Raw genomic sequence first — 22051 nt, forward strand, 5'->3', positions numbered from 1 at the left:
CAGCCAGATAATGCTAAAGATTGGGTGGGGAGGGTGGAGAGGCCGGGGTGATTATAATGACAACAAGATCGACTGATTTGCAAATGACGACCTTTCAGTTCTGCAGGAAGAATTCCTGATTAGGCAAAGCTCCTTCTATCCCAACCTCCCCCAATCACCTCAGGGTAACAAATCTCATTTCTTAAATATTTGGGATTTCTGATTTTTCCATCATGAATCCAAAAACAAAAAAAACTCATTAAAGAGTAAAGACATTAACTTGAGACTTGATGTTAATTAACAGTTAATAAATCAATTATACCTCAATAAAGCTGGAAAAAAGAAAACAAAGTATTGGAAAAAGAATTATTAGAGATATTAACTTAAGACTTTAAATAGGCATGTTAAATGACCAAAATAGCAAAAACTAGACCAAGCATATAAGGTCAAGTCAAGAGTGAAAGTTTAAGGTGATCATCATCTTACACCGTCTCCCCAGAAATGTTAGGAATTACTGGAAAAAATGTCAAATTGGGTCTTTTACTTAATTTACTTAAAGTCATCTTTCAATATAGTCTTAGTTTAAAGTTGCTTAAATTCAATTGCATTAATTAAGTTTTTCACACTTAAAAAAATGCTTTTTGCATCTTTTCTATGTGCCAGGCCCAGAACTGGTTTTGGGGTTGAGGGACAAGATGAATAAGACAGACAAGCCATTGTCCCCTAGGAGCTAAGCTCGAGAGACAAATAACAGAAAAATTAAAAAACTGTGACAAATAATTGACAACTGATAAGCAAGTTATTAGACAAATAAACAGAACTGCTAAGCATATGAAGCGTACAATCAAAAAAGGATGCAGGATGCTATTGAGGACCTAATGTGGAGGTTCAGGGGAGCCCAGGTAGAGAAGATGACTTTTAGTGTGTCTGAAAGATGATATGAGTGGAGCCATATTAAAACAGGGCTGGATCAGCCATTTCAGAGGACATGCCTGCACCTCCTGTGTTCTTTATCTTCCAGACTGGACAAAACCATCAAGATTCCAAGAAGTCAGTCAGGACAAGACTATCCTGTCTTTCTTTTTTTTTTTTTTTTTTTTGTGAGGAGATCAGCCTTGTGCTAACATCTGTCAATCCTCCTCTTTTTTTTTGCTGAGGAAGACTGGCCCTGGGCTAACATCCATGCCCATCTTCCTCCACGTTATACGAGACGAGGCCACAGCATGGCTTGACAAGTGGTATGTCGGTGCACGCCCGGGATCCGAACTGGCGAACCCCGGGCCACCGCAGCAGAGCGCCTGCACTTAACCGCTTGCGCCACCGGGCCGACCCCCTATCCTGTCTGTAATAACTGATGGAACCGGACTTTGCTGATGACCGGATCGCTAAGCCATCAATGAAGTACAAGTCTAGCCTTTTGCCTGATGACTGACTCTCAGGCCAATCTGTGAAGTACAAACCTAGACTTACCTCATCTGGCACCAATGAACTCTTCTTTAATACAACTTACTTCATCTTCCTCCCTTTTTCCCATAAAAACCCTGAGCCCCTCTCCTGTAATCAGGATACTATTTGGGTTTCTACCTGGATCTGTGCTCCCTGAATTGCAATTCTTTAATCCCAAATAAACGCTTTGCCTCTTAACCTGGCTTCTGTTTTTATAGGTTGACACGTGAGAGGCAAGAGACGTTGGGACCAGCAATGAAGGTGCTACATGGGGATGAAGGGCAGGAAGAAAAAAGCTGCCGCTGGCCAAGAGAAAAACTAAGTGATGGGAACGAGCTTGCTGAGTTCAGGAACTATCAGACGGTCCGGGTGTGGAGGCAGAGGAGTGGACAGGTCAGATCTGAATCTGGATCGCTGAGCAGGTGCTGGGTCATAAGTACTGCCCTCCAGCAACCTTAACAAGAACCAAAGCAAGAATCCAGAGCCTGGCTTTCTAGACCTGGGTTCAATCCACTTATTTCTCCCGGCCATGTTTCCTTGGCCCAATCACTTCATCTCAGTTCTTTCATGTGGCAAACACAGATAATATTTGGAGGGTTATACAGATCTGCAGAAGACGTGGAAATAAATGTTTCCACTCTTATCAAAGTTGCTCTCAAAAATGTTCATTGCAGTACTATGAATAAATTATTCTTTTTTTGTGTGTGTGTGAGGAAGATCGGCCCTGAGCTAACATCTGCCAATCCTCCTCCTTTTGCTGAGGAAGACTGGCCCTGGGCTAACATCCGTGCCCATCTTCCTCCACTTTATATGGGACGCCGCCACAGCATGGCTTGACAAGAGGTGCGTCGGTGCGCGCCCGGGATCAGAACCGGTGAGCCCCGGGCCGCCGCAGCGGAGTGCACGCACTTACTCGCCTGCGCCACCGGGCTGGCCCCAAAATAAATTATTCTAAATTTATAAAAATGGAAAATGTCTTACGGTAGGGAGGTTAATGAAATTATGGTAAAAGCATACTCTGCATTGATATTCGACCATGAAAACTCATTTTATTTACCGATTTTTCCGTCATTTTGTTTGTAGAGTTTCTAAAATTTATCGAACCATTTTTAGTAAGTCCCATGAACTCCAGTTACTCCTTCTCCAAGATTCATCAAAGGGAGAATTACAGCAAGGTTGCAGACCACAAAAATACGCACAAATTAAGTAAAACTGCGCACATTTTCAAAAGATATCAAAAACATATTGAGAAATTGTACGCTAATATTTATGGTGGTTAAAACACATTTGAAATACTTTTTAATAGACTGTTGTTTCCAACATAAATGTTTATATGAATATGTAGAGAGATTGAGACGAAATAATACGAACAGCAATTATATGTGTGTGCGCTGTTCGTTTTGGTTTTCTGTTTTTATTTTCTGCCTATCACCCTCCTGCTAGGCCAGGGTTCCTCAGCTCTGACAGTATCCACATTTTGGACCAGGACAATTCTTTATCACGAGTGACTGTCCTGCACTGTAGGATGTTTACAGCAGCCCTGGCCTCTGTTCGCTAAACACTGCCAGACTCCACTCCCCTACCCGAGTTGTGACAGATGAAAAGGTCTCTAGACATTGTCAAATATTCCCTGGGGAGGGAAAAAACCCACCACTGTTCTAGACGAAAAAAAATCCATGGTCTTATTCACCACTCTGACCCCAGGAACTAGCAACGTGCTTGGTATGTCTTATTTGCTCAATATTGTATGTCCATAATTGTTGAATGAATAATGGAACCCCCAGGAGATGGGATTACTTTCTTCTGGGTACTTCTCTGCATTTTCCCAGTTGCTCACAATTACTTTGTTCTGGTGATAAAACCAATCAAAGGGTCAACAGTTTAGAAAATACGTGAGGGTGTGTCTGACTAAGACGATCAAAGAAAGCAGGGTGGGTCTGGGCGGAGACTGCGTGGAGGGGAGTGGTCTTGCCCTCAGAGTCCGAGTGAATGGGTCTTCAGCATATATAAGAGCCCAGCAGCGCCCGCGCCATCATTGCCAGGAAATAGAAGCAGCGCAGCCCTGTCTTTGCACTCCGTGAGTATCGGCTACGTTATTCCCTTTTTTCTTTCTCCCATCCTTTGAAGGTTTATCTGTGCTGGCTTCTGAGATTCCACTCAATGGCTTTCTTCCATGGCTACTCACTTCATCCTGACCTCCCTTTCACACATGTTCTCAAACTCTGTCCCTATATGCAAACTGTTCTCTGCTCTGTAGCTTGGGCTCTTGGATCCAGAAGCTCATTTGGGTGGCGATGGGTTCATCATGCACGGATATCTTGAGGTGAGAATCCTTGGTCTTCTACATCCTTGGTGGAGTAACACAGGGCAGGTCCTTTTGAGTAACATTTTTCTTTGTTTTGTGACTTAAAACTGGATAACAGGCCCACAATGGAGTCATGTGATGGGCTCCGTCACCAAATCGAAGCTGTAATTCTTATGGTGATGTGGATATATGCAGTGACATCTCATTTGCTGAAAGTCTTTTAATTTAATGCTTCAAGGAGGTGATGAAGGTGAGCTTGACTTCCATGGTCTAACTTTCTGCTCTCCATATTTTAGGAATAAGATAGGTTTACTTTTTAATCCTTTGCAATAACTCCTTGTCTGGTAAGTCCTTAAACAGGTGGTAGGAGTCTTGTGGAATTACTCTACCTGTGGTACTCAAACTGTGGGGGCACTTTCTGTTCTACGTAGGGAAGTGCCGCCATTTTTTGAGTGTTACCGGTTGAGAAAGTAGCTTCTATTTGGTAGATATTGGAAGGATCGTTGACAAGCCATTGGATATCTAGGACAGGACTTCGCTCTGGCTGTGTACAGTCCAGGCTGCCTCTAGGCAAACATCTTGGGTGGAACTGCTCAGCTTGTGGTACTCAAATGTGGAAGCACTCTGCAAAGATCTGGATGGAAAGTGCTGCAATATTTGAGTGTCACCGGCGGCCGCCATCAAGGAGCCCATATCCTGTTCTAGTCAGGACATCTTCTGTGGAAACTTTATGGGAGGTATTGCTGGGTTTCTGATAGCCACAGGGAAATTGGTGTTGGAAACAAGAAATGCTTTAGTCAGCATGGAGGTCTATCTGGAAAAGATGAGAGTTCAGGTAGGGTTTCTGATGCCTCATGGACTTCAGGAATGGCTCGAGTTCCCCAGCAGTAACAACAAGCTGAGCGGCAGTGCTTGCTGAGGGGAAGGGAATCCGAAATTGGTAATGGAAGGGCAATACCAGCTATAACTATGACCATATGGTTTAACTAGGCAGGTTTCTATTAAGATGTGTCTTGATTTCTACTTGGTATTTAAGTCCACAGCATTTTCTTGAATCTGATTCTTTAGAATGGGAACTTTAAGGTCACTAAAATTTAAGACCCTTCAGCGAATTCCAGGAACAAGTTCCATCAGCTCAAGACTGGGATACTCAAAATGGGGGCGCTTGCCGTACTCATGACTGGAAAGTGCTTCCATTTTGTGTGTTTCCGTTTGAGGAAAGCACCCTAGGAGCTTGTTGGAGTAAAGATTTTTGATAGATGCACTTAACATCCTGCCTTGGATTGTTTCCAATCTTTTTAAAATCTCCAGATCTGACTTGCTACGGCATCCAACTGGATTTCCAGCCTCCGGCCAGCCCCACCGTCTGAATTGACGTGAGCCAATTTCTTACTCTATCCTGGTAACCATTTTTCCTGACTAATCGAGATTTTGTTCATTCCAGGGGAGATTGCCAGCAACCAAGGACCTCAGATCAGTCCTGAACAGGTGTTCCCTCCAGTTAGAACCCAGTTTTACATAACGTCTTCCTGTCCCTATTTCCTCATGCTATTAAAATGTGATTGTATAGACAAAGAATTTTACCAACCCTAGATTTTCTAATGGTTTAATAAACTCTAATATAGCACATTCTTGAAGTTATTCATCCTGGAGACCAGCCCCGTGGCTTAGCGCTCTGCTACTGGCCGCCAGGTTCAGATCCCAGGCACCCCACTGCTTGTCCCGCCTTGGCAGCGTCCCACATTCAGCAACTGGAAGGATGTGCAACTACAACATAAAACTCTGCTGGGGCTTTGGGGAGAAAAAGGAGGCGGATTGGCAATAGATGTTAGCTCAGGGCCGGTCCTCAGCAAAAAAAGGATTGGCATGGATGTTAGCTCAGGGCTGATTGATGTTCCTCACAAAAAAATATCCATCCAGTTCTTTTCAAAAATCAGTGAGAAGACCATCATGTACTTAAATCTATTTAATAATGGTGAGATGTATTAAAGTACAATAAAACATAAACTGCATACCCATGTAATGCCTGTATGTGGATTTGTGACTAGCAGTAATTTGTCTAAAATAGCCCAGTTTATGGAAATAGGGTTCTTGTGCTTGAGTTCAATAGTCCATACAAAATCAGGTGTGGGAAAGGAAGAAAGGGGTAAGGTCCTGGGCATCATAAATGAACCCTAGTCACTGCTTCTGCTCACCCTTGAGCAGGACAAATCTCCGCTTCAGAATATTGGGGCTCTTAATGAGGGTTGCTAGACAATATCTACATGGGACTGATTTGGGGTCAGAAAAGTGCTTGGACTTCCCCACCCTGCTATGGCGACACGGCCATATTCCTAACTTGAACCCAGCGTTTTAGGGCTTTCCCCCCCCATGTCCTGTTAAATGGCACATGAGTTTACCCTCTGGAGATTAATATCCTCCACAAAGTTAGGATTGGAGCTTTCTGAGTACCTTTACAAGCGCCATACATAATCTCAATATTCAGATTAGCAACAAAGCCATGGAAGATCTACATTTGGAAGAGCACAGAGATGCTGAAAGGGGAGGGGAGTCAGGTAACGGAGAATTAGCCTCAATTTCATTTGCCCAGTCCATATAGTTCAAGTGGCTGAACTATGAACTTGGAATCAGAATCAACGGGCTGGTAGTGCCAAATCCTTTAAACTACAGGTAAAGAATGGAAAAGTCCTATTATGAAATCTGCTCGGTACCAGAAGGAATGTCATTTAAGAATATATTTCGGAATGCAGCTTGTGGACATAAGGGCCCACTCAAAGATTGTGCCATTTTACGTTAAGTATTGAGTGTTAACTTTCCTCCACCCCTGCCAATTTAAGGGGAGGGTGTGACCACATTTAATAAATCCACATTGACTCATTTTCTTGGGAGTGGTTGGGAGATTTAACGCCAATTTCAATTGGGAAGTCTAAACATCACTCATGGTCTCCCATTGGTCCTGGAGGGCTGTGCCCAGTGGGCGTCCCCAAACCACTGCAGCTACGTGGCCTTCACCTGTCACTGACAGAACTAAGCTACATCCAGGGAGTTATGTCTCGCTCATTGCATCCTACAGCTATCAACCCGGGAACCTCCTACCTCTTCAACAGGTAACACCTGGTTGTAAGGTCTGTCAGCGCCACCCTGTTTCCACCCCCCCCCACATACCAACATTCATACTCCAAGAATGTGCTCAGATTTTATTGGCCCCTATCTTTTTGAGGCAGCCTAGGGATTAGATAACTGGGTCAAGTTTCTCGGTTAGTCAGCTTCAAAGGGCCTGGGTCGTGATCAACAGGGCTTGTGAGATGGGCAGGTTCATTCAGTAGCAGCTGATAAAAGGGGACTGGAGGGCAGGTAAGCTAAGAGGATTCAGAACAGGGCTTGATTTCAAGGAACAATATGTTAATGTGACTTCATGGAGCATTTATTCATGTCCACAGGAATGTCTTCAGAATGTGAGTTATTTTCTTTTCCATCCTTTCATGGGTTACAAGGTCACTATCCTTTCTCATCTCAACAAGTTTCCTCTGCTTCCTAGTAAATTCTGCTCTTTCCAGACATCTTGATGGCTTCAGCATGACATGCTCCCGGCATTCTTGTGAAGTTTCCCAACCATCAATCTCCTAGTTCAAATCCCCAAGAGTCAAATTGTGGTTGGTTTCATGTGTTCATCCACAGCATGGTGTATGTAGATTATGAGCCAGCCTACAGTTAGCTAACCGTGGCAGGTGTCCAACCATGGTCTGATTGGCTCTAGCCAGGGGACAGATTCATGGTGCAAAACAAGATTGCAAGGATTGTTGGCATAACAAGCATTCTAAGGTACGCCAGCCTTCCAAACTATATTGCACCATTAATCTTTGAGAATAGGGTTTCTCAACTTTGGCATGATTGACATTTTTAGTTAAATACTTTGTTGGGGGTGGGAGTGGGGGCTGTCCTGTGCATTGTAGGACATTTAGCAAGATCCCTGGTCTCTATCAGATGCCAGCAGCACCACTCCCATGTCTCCTGACATTGCCAAGTGTCCCCTGGGGGGACAAACTCACCCTCAGTTGAGAACCCCTGTTCTAGAATCATCGGGGCCCTGCCCTAAGTTCTATCCCTGGCACCAACATTCCCCAAACTAAAGGTGCATGCTCTGTTACACGTTGATGTCATAGACCCCCAAGCAGAAACGATCTATTCTGCATCTGAGTTTGTCTCTTGAGGAAATAAAGATCCTGATCATGGTGCTGATTAGCAGGTCCTTGAGTGATCTTCCTCTGTCCTGACTTCAAGAAAAGAACCAGCAGATAGTACCATTCAGCAGCCAATGTCCAAGTAGGGTTTTGTTACGCGAAGTGCCGCCAATCTTCTGTGGGTCATTTTATTCAGGTCCATTCCAAACAACCTGAGGACACAGAGTAGGTAATATTATTCCAGGCCACTATTGTGGCATTCAACTGATATATCAAATCTATCATGCATCTTGCCCTGTTAAAATAATTCCACTATCTAGTACTTCACTTGAAACCAAACCCTATTGGGAAATAGGCTTCCTCTAAATTACACATAATTTTAAGTCCCTAGCCTGCAGTAACTCATTTAATTTGTAATAGTCTTATGAAGAAGTAACTATTTTCATCATTTCACAGATGGGCATACTGAGGCACTAAGAAGTTGAATAACTTGCAAAATCAAAAAATTTGCCAAAAAAAAAGTATCACAGGGTTGATAAGGGATGGAATTAGAATTTGAGCCCAGGCCGAGTAATTTCAGATTCTCACTAGGTGACAACGGCCCCACTTGACAGATTAGGAAATAGATACTCTGTACATTATCCAAGGTGACACAGCCAGTAGATGGTGTAGATATCTCCCAAGAGGTAAAGTTAGGCCTCCTGTGTATTCCACGCAAATTGAATACATGAGTATGGATGAAGGAAATATTTCCAAATTTTATAGATTTGTCCAACCAAACTGGAGGAGGCAGGTCTCAATTACCGACCTCCACTCCCAACTCTGAGCCCCATGCCTCGCCTCCTCCAGAATCAGGGACCATCTCTCACCAGAGGACTCGGAGTTTGCAGCTGGGATGGCTCAGCCTCCTGCATAGCAGCCTGACACCGGTGTTCCCCAGGGCGTTGTTGGTCAGATAAAGCTCCGTCAGGGTCTGGTTGACCCCCAGGGTGGAAGAAAGATCCTCACAAGCTTTGGCTGTGAGGCCACAGCTGTCCAGCCTGTTGGAGATAAAGACTGGTTAAAGCCACATCACGAGCTACTTTTGTAAAGTCTCATCTTCATAAGGAATCAGGGTGGTGTTTTTAGGGGACCAATTTAAGTCAAAGCAGAGTAGAACCAAATCAGTCCAGGTTAAGGACAACGTGGATGGCAAGCATTTAAGAGAGGCATTTAAAGATGCTCCTCAGCTCACAGCTCCCTCTATAATGGATACCTGTTGATTTTGTAGCCAAGTATCTATTTCCCCTTCTGGCAATTCTACTCATATATCTCATTGAAACCCCAGTCTCAGTCCATCTGCGGTTAACATTGTCCTCAAGGCCTAAGTCAGTTGGTTTCCACATCCCCAGCCACCAGAAATGGTTCCAACTGGGCACAGGATCCACCCAAAGCCAGTGAATCAGAACCACACTTTTCCTGGAGTTTTTCTTTCAGAACTTGAACCTGGAAAGAACCACAGGCATTTTGCCACCAAGCAGGGTCAAGGCTAACCTTAACTGATAATGAAGCCAATAAGTATAGAAGATAATGGAGATCAAGAATCCAAATGCCTATCACTTCTCAGCCTTTTGGCTAAGATCAAGTGTAGTATCTGTTATTATCTTAATACCTAATACGTTTTTTTTTTTTTGGTGAGGAAGATTGGCCCTGAGCTAACATTTGTGCCGATCTTCCTCTATTTTGTATATGGGACATTGCCACAGCATGGCTTAACCAGTGGTGTGTAGGTTGATGCCTGGGATCCGAACCCACGAACCCTGGAGCATGCAAACTTAAGCACTATGCCACCAGGCCAGCCCCTGATATGTTTTTATCTTAATATCTGATACATCCTCTATCCAAGGACAATATATTAAATGGATTTTTGGAGCAGGGAGATAGAATAGGAGTTTGCTCCATCCACTCCATGAATCAACCTGGTGTTGCAGTGCGTCCATGGACGGTGTACCCCCTGGGGGCAAAAAAAAATGAATCCGAATGCCTAGATCAAGCCATGCCTGAAACCTGACCTTTTCAGTTACACAAGTCAATAAATCCTTTTTTTTTAAGAAGCCAATAGACATTGGGCTGCCACCTGTCCCAACAGTATGCTATCTGATTCTCTCTGATTTCTATTCTGTCTCCAACTGTGTTTCTTTCCTGTATTCTCTGCTGTTACAATAAAAATAAGTAATAGGTAGCATTTATTGAGTGCCAGCTGTGTGCTGAGCACCTTGCTAAGGGCTTTATGCTTACTTTATCATTTATCCCTCACAGCAATCTTTTGAAATAAGTACTATTGTAGCTGGGATGTTAAATGGAAATATTTTAATCTTAGTGTGGCTGAGGCTACAAGGCAATAGATGCCAGCTTCCAAAACAAGGCACAAGACAAGAGTTCAGGACTTGAGAAGGAAGAGAAAAAGCCAGCTTGGTGACGTACAACTACCCACATCACAGGTACAGAAGGGACAGGAGTAGAAGATTATGGTGAGAGCTGGGGATGGGGTTGTGCGAGGAGGTTGACCCAGATTAATTATTCCACATCAGGAGACCGGGCAGTGGAGGCACCTCCCATGGAGTCCCCATAAGAACTCACATACAATCCCCATGAGAAAGGAAGCATTTGGATGCCTGCCCGATGAGGGGGTATTGACATCCCAGAGGGACCCCAGCAGCACCAATTAAGGGAGAGATGCTGTCCCTAAGCCCCCATCTTAATTCTCAGATAAACAAGAGACTCAGAAATGGAAGACGATATTTGAGATACGCCTCATCTCATTCTAAGTCTTTCAGGTTGGGGGCCAAGCAGGTATTGGGAGAAAGGAGACAGAGGAAGTAATAATTCACGTTTGACTGGCATTTACACTGGACTAGATTGAATTTTTATTACATAAAGGTTACCGAGAAGCTATGAATCTCTCCAAGTAAATGTCAAGGGAAAGGGGGAGTTTCACAGAAAATGTTTAGAGGCAACGATTGAAGGAAAAAATGAAGCATATTATGTTTGTATTCCCATAGAATATGAATTATTCTAAGACTTGTTTGCACAGTTTTTCTTTCCACATCTAGGCTTCTGGTATCCTCCAAAGTGATGGAGCGATAACCCTTCAAAAGAACAAAAACAAGGATAAGATGATGCACCCATGCCAATGACCACCATCACCGCCAGTCCTGATTCCCCTGCTCACCACAGTTTCTGGAGCCTGCAGGCGGGGTGTCGCAGCCCCTCGCACAGCAGCAACATGCCCCAGTCTCCCAGGTCATTGAAACTCAGATCCAGCTCCCGGAGATGGTGGTTGACCTGGAGAACAGCAGAAAGACCCTCACAGGCTGTGGAGCTGAGCCGGCAAATGCCCAACCTGGAAAGACAGGATGAACAGAGCAGAGCTGACTCACGCCCTCTGCAGATGGCTCCAGGGAAGGCTGACGTGCCAGGCAGGTGCTGGGCGCAGAGGGAATGGCAGTCAGACGCCATCTTTACCCTTGAGAGAGAAAAAGAGAAGAAGAAAGGAGCAGGCAGGTAGGAGGATGGAAGGAAGAGAGAAATTACCAAGAAAGGGGAAAAAAAGGAGGAAACACAGGAAGAATAGGATAAAGAAAGAATAAAAAATATTTACTCGGGCCACCAGGAGGTGTAGCAGTTAAGTTCACACGTTCCGCTTCAGTGGCCCGGGGTTCACCAGTTCGGATCCTGGGCACAGACCTACTCACTGCTCATCAAGCCATGCTGAGGCAGTGTCGCACATAGAAGAGCTACAACTCTACAACAATGATACGCAACTATGTACTGGGGCTTTGGGGAAGAAAAAGAAAAAGAGGAAGATTGGCAACAGATGTTAGTGCAGGCTCAATCTTCCTCAAAAAAAATAAAATTTACTACCTATTGGGCATTTGGCACAAGCCAAGTGTTTCAGTTTCCTGGAGCTGTTGTGACAAGTACTACAGACTAGGGGGCTGTGAGAAATGTGTTGTCTCAGTTCTGGAGGCTGGATGCCCAAGATCAAGGTGTCACAGGGTTGGTTCCTTCTCAGGCTGTGAGGGAGAATCTGTTCCCGCCTCTCCTCTGGCTTCTGCTGGTTTGCTGGCAGTCTTTGGCATTCCCTGGCTTGTAGAAGCATCATCCTGATCTCTGCCTTCATCGTCACATGGCATTCGTGTGTGTGTGTATGTCCAAATTTACCCTTTTCATAAGGATACCGGCCATATTGGATTAGGGGCCCACCCTGCTCCAGGATGACTTCATCTGTACTAATTACATCGATGACGACCCCTGTTATGGGCTGAATTGTGCCCTCTCCAAATTCACATGTTGAAGCTCCCACTTTCACTACTTCAGAATATGACTGTATTTGGTGCCAGGGCCTTGAAAGAGGTGATTAAGTTAAAATGAGGCCATTATGGTGCTCCCTAATCCAGTTTGACTGGTATCCTTACATGAAGAGGAAATCTGGACGCAGAGAGACACAAGACATGTGCATGCAGAGGAAAGACCACGTGAAGACGCAGCGAGAAGATGGCCATCTACAACCCAAGGAGAGAGGCTTCAGGAGAAACTGACCCCACCAACACCTTAGTCTTGGACTTCCAGCCTCCAGAACTGCGAGAATATACGTTTCAGTTGTTTAAGCCACCCGGTCTGTGGCATTTTGTTATGGCAGCCCTACCAGACTAATACAGATTAATTCAGACTTTATTTCCAAATAAGGTCACATTCTGAGGCACTGGAGGTTAGGACCTCAACATATGAATTTTGGGAGATTCAACAATTCAACCCATAACATCAAGTGATTGGTAAGCATCACTTCATTTGCTCCTCAGAACAGCCGCTGGGGGGAAAATGTTAACATTATCCATTGTTATGACATGTGTGAGGACTTAGGCCCTGAGAGGTGGCATGCACGGCTCAGGTCACAGAGCTAGGTGTACATACTTGACATGTGTCGTGCTTAACCACCATCCATGCAGTTAGCATGGCTACCGTTGCCATTGGAAGAGCATTTGGGGGCTTAAGAAAGTCAAAAGGGCTATTGTATGTATACTATTTTTTTTCTAATTTTCAGAGATTCCTGCGTCTAGGAATGCATATAGGAATGTCCTTAGACATAGCTACCCATGCTGCGAAGACCTGAACTCCCCTTTCCTTTAAATGTATCAGCATCCTCAGGTGACACATAGGTTCTATGTAACCCTGAATATCTGGCTGACCTGCTGCCGCTGGGCAAGGGGAAAGGACTCAGCATCAGCCAACGAGAGCCACATTGGGGTAACTGGACCAGTGCATTCTAACATTTGCATGGAAGAATAAATGTCTACGAATCACTATGAACATTTGCAAAAAAAAAAAAAAAATCACAAAAGACAAAATCTTCCTAATAGTTGGGCATATTACAAACTATAGCAATTACAACAGTAGAAAATTGGAACAGAGACAAATAGAAGAGAGAGAGTCAAACACAATAGGAGAAAGTGGTTTACAATCGAGTTGTCATTACAAATCAGCAAGAAAACGGTGGGTTCTTTATTAAATGGTGCTGCAAAAATCAGAGAAAACCTAACCACACATATAAACATAAAGAAGAAATTGAGTATATCTTCGACATCACATTGGCAAAGGATTTCTTAGACATGTCACAAAAATATAAATCATAGAAATACATATGGATTTGACTTCAAAACATAATGATTTCTGTTTAATGAAAGAATCCATGGACAACTTGACAAATTGATGAGCTGCTGGGAAGACATTTCCGAAGTACGCTGGATTAATATCTAAATATTTAGTGAACATCTGTAAATCAACAAGACACATATAGAATACATCCTAAAGAAATAAATACAGTTATGGGTCGCTTAACGACAGGGATGCCTTCTGAGACATGCGTCATTGTGTGAACCTCATAGAATGTACTTACATAAACCTAGATGGTACAGCCTACTACACACCTAGGCTCTATGGTACTAATCTTATGGGACCGCTGTCATATACGCAGTCCATCGTTGACCGAAACCTCGTTATGCGGCACGTGACTGTAAATTACAGGAACAGGCAATTCACAGAAAGGGGAAACCAAAAAAGCTAACAAGCATATGAAGAGATGCTCAACTTCAACAATTATGAGAAAAATACAATTTAAGAACATCTTGCACCCACCAGAGTTCTAAAAACAGAAAGTTGTGGGCCGGCCTGGTGGCTTAGCGGTTAAGTGCGCGCGCTCCGCTACTGGCGGCCCGGTTCGGATTCCGGGCGCACACCGACGCACCGCTTCTCCGGCCATGCTGAGGCCACGACCCACATACAGCAACTAGAAGGATGTGCAACTATGACATACAGTTATCTACTGGGACTTTGGGGAAAAAAAGGAGGAGGATTGGCAATAGATGTTAGCTCAGAGCCAGTCTTCCTCAGCAAAAAGAGGAGGGTTAGCACGGATGTTAGCTCAGGGCTGATCTTCCTCACCAAAAAAAAAAAAAAAAAAAAAAAAAAAAGAAAGTTGAATAACCATGAAGATACGGGGAAATAGGAGCTTTCCTAAATTGCTAGTGGAAGGGTAAACGGCTGCGTCTTTCCAGAGAGTACTACGGAATTATTTTGGGATATCCAGGATGCAAATTCAGTCTGATCCTGAAATTCTACCCTGGGGGGATCTTAAAAGGGTTCAGAAAGAGATGTGTTCAAGAATATACATCACAACACTGTACATGACAGCAAAGAGTGGGGAACAACCCAATATCTGAACAGGGAGATGGATCAATAACATTTGGTACATGCAGATGATGGAATGTAGGTCAGCTTAAAGGAATGAATTAGATTTGTTTATTCCAACATGAACAGATTTTGAATGTATAAAGGTAAATGAAAAAAAAAGAGAGAGGTTTATGAGATGTATCATTTATGTAAAATAAAGACACAAGTGCCTACAGATGAGATCTGGGGAGGGCAATGGAGGAGACAAAAATGAAACAGGCATGTGTGGGTCCATAGTGACATTGTGGTACCAGCTGAAGATTAGGAATGTTCTAGTTATGTGAATCTACAGTCCCAAAAGAAAACATTTAAAGGGTGCAGTGGGGAGAAGATGTGAAGAAATGGGACACAGATTTATCTTAATTTTCTAAAGATAAAAAAAGCAGTAGAAGCCACACTATGGCTCATCATCTCAAAAGAAAAAAAAATATTCCAGAGTGAATGACATCAGATCATTGATGGTGTTCCTGTAAAAAAAAAAATAGAGTCTTCTTTGGGACTACAAGGAAAAAGAATCTTCTGAAAATTGATAGCCTTGCTGCATTTTTCTTTTGGTTCATTTGCTTATTTGTCTGCTTACTCATTTAAAAGTACATGTACTTCTAAGCACCTCTGAACCAAGTAGATCTTCTACTCACCACTGGAATATACCGTTGACACAGCTCCTGCACTTTTGAAACGCCACACACATACACACAAATTACAAATTTTGATAAGTGACGCTGAGGAGAAGTACAAGGTCAAATAAGATCCTAAAACTAGGAGCCTAGACCTTCTCTAGGGGTTAGGAAAGGCATCCATGGGGAAGAAACATTTGTTCTGAGTCCTAACAGATCCTAATGGTCCTAACAGATAAAACAGATGCTATTACGGTAAAAAAAAAAAAAGGGACAGCAGAGAAGAAGAGCATTCCAGGAAGAACAAACTGCTTGTGCAAAGGCCCTGGGGTGGAAAAATCTTTGAAAGGACGTTGACATAGTTAGAGTTTAGGAGAAGAGGGGAGGGAGCACGGCCGCAGTGAGCCCAGACAGGATGGCAAGGATTGTGAATTTGGATTCTTATGACGGTGAGCAGAGTGGGACTTACCGGAGGGTCTGAAGTTTGCACTGGGGATGCTTGAGGCCCTCACACAGCAGTAGCACCCCAGGGTCCCCCAGGTCATTCAGGCTGAGGTCCAGCTCCATCAGGCTCTGGTTCACACTGAGGGTGGAGGCCAGGTCTTCACAAGCAGCAGCAGTGAGGCGGCAAATCTTCAACCTGCAGGAAATCCAATTCAACACGTATTATGGAGTGTTTTCCATACAATGCTAATTTCATCCTCCCTCCAATCTTGAAAGTAATGTATTTTCAAATGAACAACTCATTGAAAAAAAATGGTCAAAGGCTGGAGCAGACATTTCTCCAAAAAAGATACACAATGGGCACAAATCACAAGAAAAGATGCTCAACATCACTAATTACTAGGGAAATGAAAATAAAAACCACCATGAAATACAATCTTACACATATTAGGATGGCTATGGTAAAACAAAACAAAACCAAAAAAACAGAAAATACCAAGTGTGGGTGAGGATGTGGAGACAATGGAAACTTTATGCACTGTTGGTGGAAATGTAAAATGGTGCGGCCGCCGTGGAAAACAATGTGGCGGTTCAGCAAAAAATTAAAAATAACCATATGATCCATCCATTCTATTTCTGCTTATATACCTAAAAGCATTGAAAGTAGGCGCTCAAAGAAATATTTGTACACCAATGTTCATAGCATTATTCAAAGTAGCCAAAAGGTGGAAGCAAGCCAAGTGTCAATGAATGGACAAAGGAATGGATAAACAAAATGTAATATATTCATGCAGTAGAACATTATTCAGCCTTAACAAGGAAGGAAATTCTAACACATGCTACAACATGGATGACCCTTGAAAACATCAAACTACGTGAAATGAGCCAGTCTCAAAAAGACAAATACTTTGTGATTCCACTTGTATGAGGTATGCAGGGTAGTCATATTCACAAAGACAGAAAGTAGAACTCACCACAAGATCCGCAGCCTACAGACTGGGTGCCTCAAGCCTTGACACAACAGCCTCACACCCAAGTCCTCCAGCGCATTTCCCGTCAGGTCCAACTCCACCAGATGTCGATTGGTGCTGAGCACGGAGGTGATCTCCTGGCAGGCCCCAGCCTCCAGCTGACACTTCCTCAACCTCGGGAGGGAAGAGACGCTGAAGAGGGCGCCACCTTGTTTTTCTGAATCCTGATGGCTCATCCCCTGGCCCATTTATCACCCAGCACGAACCTACACGTGTCACTAAAGCTACAGAGATGAACAAGACTTCGACATTTCCAGCAAACAGCATCCTGTCTAATAAGACAAATGGGTAAGCAATTCCTCTCCAATGTAGGTTGGTGCCTTCGAGGTAGTAAAGCACACTAGTTCAGAGTCAGGTCTCTAGAACTCAGCAAGCTGTGTTTGCATCCATCTCCGCTAACCCTGTGACCTCGAGCAAGTTTTCATCAGGTCTCAGTTTTAGGTTTCATGAGCCACCGTGTCTCAGGTTCATTGACTCTAAAATAATGATAATAATAGTGCCTACCTCATAGGGTTGTTGTGAGGATTACAAAATCTACTAAAGGGAGAGGGCATAGAACCTGGCTTGGCACATAGTGAGTGCTCAATCAACACGAGCTACTGTTTATTAAAACCATCATGGTGGAGGGGCCACCTTACTTAGCTTTGGCAAATGGTGTAGAGTTAGGGAAGGCTCTCTGGGAGAATTTGAGCTGGTTCTCAAAGGTTATGTAGGAGCTCACTCTGAGGAATAGGATGAGACGTGGTGTGAGATAATAGAAGATATATGTATTGGTCTCTGCCCCTGGTTCCTGACACAGAGCTCCTAAAGCTCTTGTAATTTCCTAAGCGATAAGAACATTAGGAGCATCTTTTCTTTTATTGAGGTGACTCTGGGTGGGCTCCTGGATGGGGGCTGGTCGCCAGAAAGACTAAGACATGATTAGAAGTTTGGAATTTTTAGCCCCATCCCCCATTCTCCAGAGAGGGGAGACAGGCTGGAAATGAAGTTAATAATTGATCATGCCTACATGAGGAAGCCTCCACAAAATCCCAATAGTAGGGAGTTCAGAGAGCTTCTGGGTTGGCAAACATATCCACACCAGGAGGGTGATGTACCCCAACTCCACAGGGACAGAAGTTCCTGTGCTCGGGACCCTCCCAGACCTCAACCTATGCATCTCTTCATCTAGCTGTTTATCTGTACCGTTTATCATAACCTTTAATAAACTGGTAAACATAAGTAAGTGTTTCTCTGAGTTCTGTGAGCTGATCTAGCAAATTAATCGTATCCGAGGTGGGGGTCATTGTCGTTCAGAAGCACAGGTGACAACGAAGACTTGTGACTAGCATCTGAAGCGGGCAGGGAGCAGTCTTCTGGGATCCCTCAACCTGTGGGATCTGATACTATCTCTAGGGTAGATAGTGGCAAAATTGAGGTAAATTGCAGGATACCCAGCTGGTGTCACAGAATTGCTTGGTGTGGGGAACCTCCCCCAACATTTGGTGACCAAAAGTGTCAGAAGTGAAGGGTTCTGTGTGAGTAGTCAAGGAGACACACAGGTGGGAAACTGGGTGATTTTCCTAAAAACAGTGGCATTGCAGGAAAAGGGTGCTGCAGAATGGAAGGATCTTTGCGCGGGGAGCACTGGGGTGCTCCCCATTGACCAGGATGTGGTCAATGAGTGGGGTGTAGGTTCTGGGTGGGCAGGTGGCCCCAGGGACTCCTCACCATATGGAAATGGATGGGGACATAGGAGGCAGAAAGAGGCTCTCTAAAGTGCGAAGAGTCCAGGGCAGGTATCTAAGGTCATGGGTCTAAGGGCAGCCTTCTCTGTCTCGAGCCCTTGGAGACAAGGAGCTTGCCCTGGGGAGATCACGCAGATTAAGAACTTGTTGTGGAGGACAGAGACTCACTGAATCATCTGCAGCCTGCATCTGGGATACCGGAGCCCCTCACAAAGCAGTTTGACGCCTGGCAGCCCCAGGCCATTGCCGCTCAGGTCCATCCTTATTAAATTCTTATTGGCTATCAGAGCTGCTCTGAGGTCCTGGCAGGCAGAGCTGGAAACTCGGCACCTCTTCAGCCTGGGATGGAAAGAAGGAGAAAGCCAGGTCATTTCCCTTATCCTTTCCCTCCCTCTCTCTTTTCCTTATACCTATTTTTCCCTTTTTTTAAAATAAAAGAAAGGAGGTTAGTGGTTGCCAGGGGCTGGGAGGAGAAGGATCGGAGGAATGACTGCTGTCCAGTATAGTGTTCCTGTTTGGTGTGATGAAAATGTTCTGGAATTAGATACTGGTGATGTTTGCACAATCTTGTGAATATACTAAAAAGAAACATCATTGAGTTTTCTGGTATGTGAATTACATCTCAATAATAAAAATAATAAAAGCAACAAGAATAATATAAAACGTTTTGGTGCGTTTGCAATCAAGGAAATGCCTTCACAGAGGTTGCCTTTGTTTTTCTGTTTTGTTTTTTTTTTAATAATTTTATTTATTTATTTATTTTCCCCCCAAAGCCGCAGTAGATAGTTGTATGTCATAGCTTCACGTCCTTCTAGTTGCTGTATGTGGGACGCGGCCTCAGTACGGCCGGAGAAGCGGTGCGTAGGTGCGCGCCCAGGATCCGAACCTGGGCCGCCAGCAGCAGAGCGCGCACACTTAACCGCTAAGCCACTGGGCCGGCCCACAGAGGTTGCCTTTGAGAGAGGAATTCAAGACCCTCACATTCATTCTGTCTCCATCACTACGAGAAGAAGAAGGTACCACGTCCTGAGCAGGTCTCAAGGTGGTCACTGGGTCACATTTGCTGGTTGGCAGGGCCACCGCGGCTTAAAAGCTCACCACCAAGATGTGGAAGTTCTTTATTCCTCTTCTTCCCTCCAGGCACCTGGAGTGGAAAGGTACTTTTCTTTTCTTTTCTGTGACTTCCTTCCATAGCACCAGATGGATGGGGCAGAATGTGAGGTTTGGGGATTGCTGAGGAAAGAAGGCCCATGGGTCTCTAGTCTTGGCCAGTTACTCTGACCTGCCTTGCTGAAGTAACTTTTTTTTTTTCCCCCCTTTTTCTCCCCGAAGCCCCAGTAGATAGTTGTATGTCATAGTTGCACATCCTTCTACTTGCTGTATGTGGGACGCAGCCTCAGCATGGCCAGACAAGAGGTGAGTTGGTGCGTGCCCGGGATCCGAACCTGGGCCGCCAGTAGCAGAGCGCGCACTTAACTCCTAAGCCACTGGGCCGGCCCCTGAAGTAACTTTTGATGGTATCATTTCCAGCAGAAAATGATACACATGTGGGCTTTAGACTCAAAGAAATCTGTAATCGAAACTCGACTATGCCATGGAGTAGTAGTTACAGAACCTTGTCCAAGTCACTTCCCCTCTCTCTAAGCTCATGAAGATGGGGCTGATGGTGCTGACTCTAGTGAGTAGGTAAAAGAGTTTGATGACATGCTTAACCTCAGTACTGAGCATGGTTCCTTGAACATAGCAAGTGCTCAGCAAATTATGGTATTATTATTATTTTATTTTATTTTTCCTGAGGAAGATTGGCCCCGAGATAACACCTGTGCCCATCTTCCTCTATTCTGTACATGGAACGCCACTACAGCATGGCTTGATGAGTGGTGCGTAGACCCATGCCCGGGACCCAAACCTGCGAACCCTGGGCCACCAAAGCAGAGTGTGCAAACTTAACCACTGCGCCACCAGGCCGGCCCCAATAGTAGTAGTATTATTTATTTATTTTTAGTTACATTTTTTTTTAAATTGTGGTAACAGTGATTTATAACATTATATAAATTTCTGGTGTACATCATCATATTTTGATTTCTGTGTAGATTACATCATGTTCACCACCCAAAGACTAATTACAAGCCATCACCACACACATGCGCCTAATCACCCCTTTAGCCCTCCTCTCTCCCCACTTCCCCTCTGGTAGCCACCAATCCAATCTCTGTCTCTGTGTGATTGTTTGCTGTTGTTTTTATCTTCTATTTATAAGTGAGATCATACGGTATTTGACTGTCCCTCTTACTTATTTTGCTTAGCATAATACCCTCAAGGTCCATCCACCTTGTCACAAATGGCTAGATTTCATCCTTTTTTATGGCTGAGTAGTATGGTGTTATTATTATTATTATTGTTATTATTATTATTATTATTATGCTTTCCTTGGGATTGGGCCCACGTCCCGCTCACAAAATGGTACTTGGCTTTCCCATACCTTGATCCCTGTGTGTGTCTTTCTTTCATGACACTTTGAAGGAGCAGAGCTATGTTGTGCATCAGGACTCAGACATGCTTGGTTTTCTTAGTCAAGTGTCACTCCAGTTCCTCTAAGCTATGCCTTAATATTATCATGATCAATAATGACACGCATTGTTTTTTTTGTGTGTGAGGAAGATCAGCCCTGAGCTAACATCCATGTCAATCCTCCTCTTTTTGCTGAGGAAGACTGGCCCTGGGCTAACATCTGTGCCCATCTTCCTCTACTTTATATGGGACACCACCACAGCATGGCCTGACAAGTGGTGCATTGGTGCGCACTGGGATCCGAACCAGGGCCACCAGCAGCGGAGTGCACACACTAACCACTACGCCACAGGGCCAGCCCCATAACATGCACTTTTGATAGATGATGATAGATAGATATAGATATAGATAGATAGATAGATAGATAGATAGATAGATAGATGGATAGATGATAGATAGATTTAATTTTTAATTTAAATTGTGGTAAAATACACATAACATAAAATTTACCAACTACTTTTAAGTGTACAGTTCAACAGTGGTAAGCAGATATTTCACATTGTTGTACAATCAATCTCCAGAATGTTTTCATCTTGTAAAACTGAAACTCTGTCCCCATTAAAGAAAACTCCACATTCCCCCTTCCTCCCAGCCTCTAGCATCCAATAATCTTTCTTGAATCCTTCTTTATGTCTTATTTCCAATTGTGTGAGCCCGTAAAATGACTTACTGTTTTAGCCCCTTTAGAGTTCGGTCTCTATTACAAGCAGTTAGAAGCATATTAACTGATAAAAGCATAAAGCAGAAAAAACTATCTCCCATAATCTTACTCTAACATAAAGTTTATCATCTTAACCATTTTTAAGTGTACAGTTCAGTGGTATTAAATATATTCACATTGTTGTGCAACCATCACCACCATTCATCTCCAGAACATTCTCATCTTCCCAAACTGAAACTCTATACCTGTTAAATGATAACTCCCCATCTCCCCCTTCCTCCTGGCCCCTGGCAACCATCATCCTGCTGGCTGTCCCTATCG

General features: G+C 43.9%; 1 protein-coding gene and 2 pseudogenes across 1 annotated transcript in view; 2 read left to right on the forward strand and 1 right to left on the reverse strand.

Moving 5' to 3' along the window:
* Positions 1-6916: 6916 nt before the first annotated feature.
* The window catches only part of NLRP12 (NLR family pyrin domain containing 12), a 32610-nt gene continuing 17475 nt past the window's right edge, over positions 6917-22051 (reverse strand). Inside the window, exons 5-10 of the mRNA XM_058530167.1 lie at positions 18667-18837; positions 16715-16885; positions 15766-15936; positions 11123-11293; positions 8781-8951; positions 6917-8123 (exon numbers count right to left, since the gene is read on the reverse strand). Coding sequence (XP_058386150.1) covers positions 8036-8123; positions 8781-8951; positions 11123-11293; positions 15766-15936; positions 16715-16885; positions 18667-18837 — 943 coding nt within the window. The 3' untranslated portion in view covers positions 6917-8035. The remainder of the gene's footprint in view (positions 8124-8780; positions 8952-11122; positions 11294-15765; positions 15937-16714; positions 16886-18666; positions 18838-22051) is intronic.
* On the forward strand, positions 9506-9651 carry LOC131398013 (U2 spliceosomal RNA; annotated as a pseudogene).
* Positions 9729-9906, forward strand: LOC131398019 (U2 spliceosomal RNA; annotated as a pseudogene).

Source organism: Diceros bicornis, chromosome 34, assembly GCF_020826845.1.
Source record: "Diceros bicornis minor isolate mBicDic1 chromosome 34, mDicBic1.mat.cur, whole genome shotgun sequence".
Lineage (NCBI taxonomy): Eukaryota > Metazoa > Chordata > Mammalia > Perissodactyla > Rhinocerotidae > Diceros > Diceros bicornis.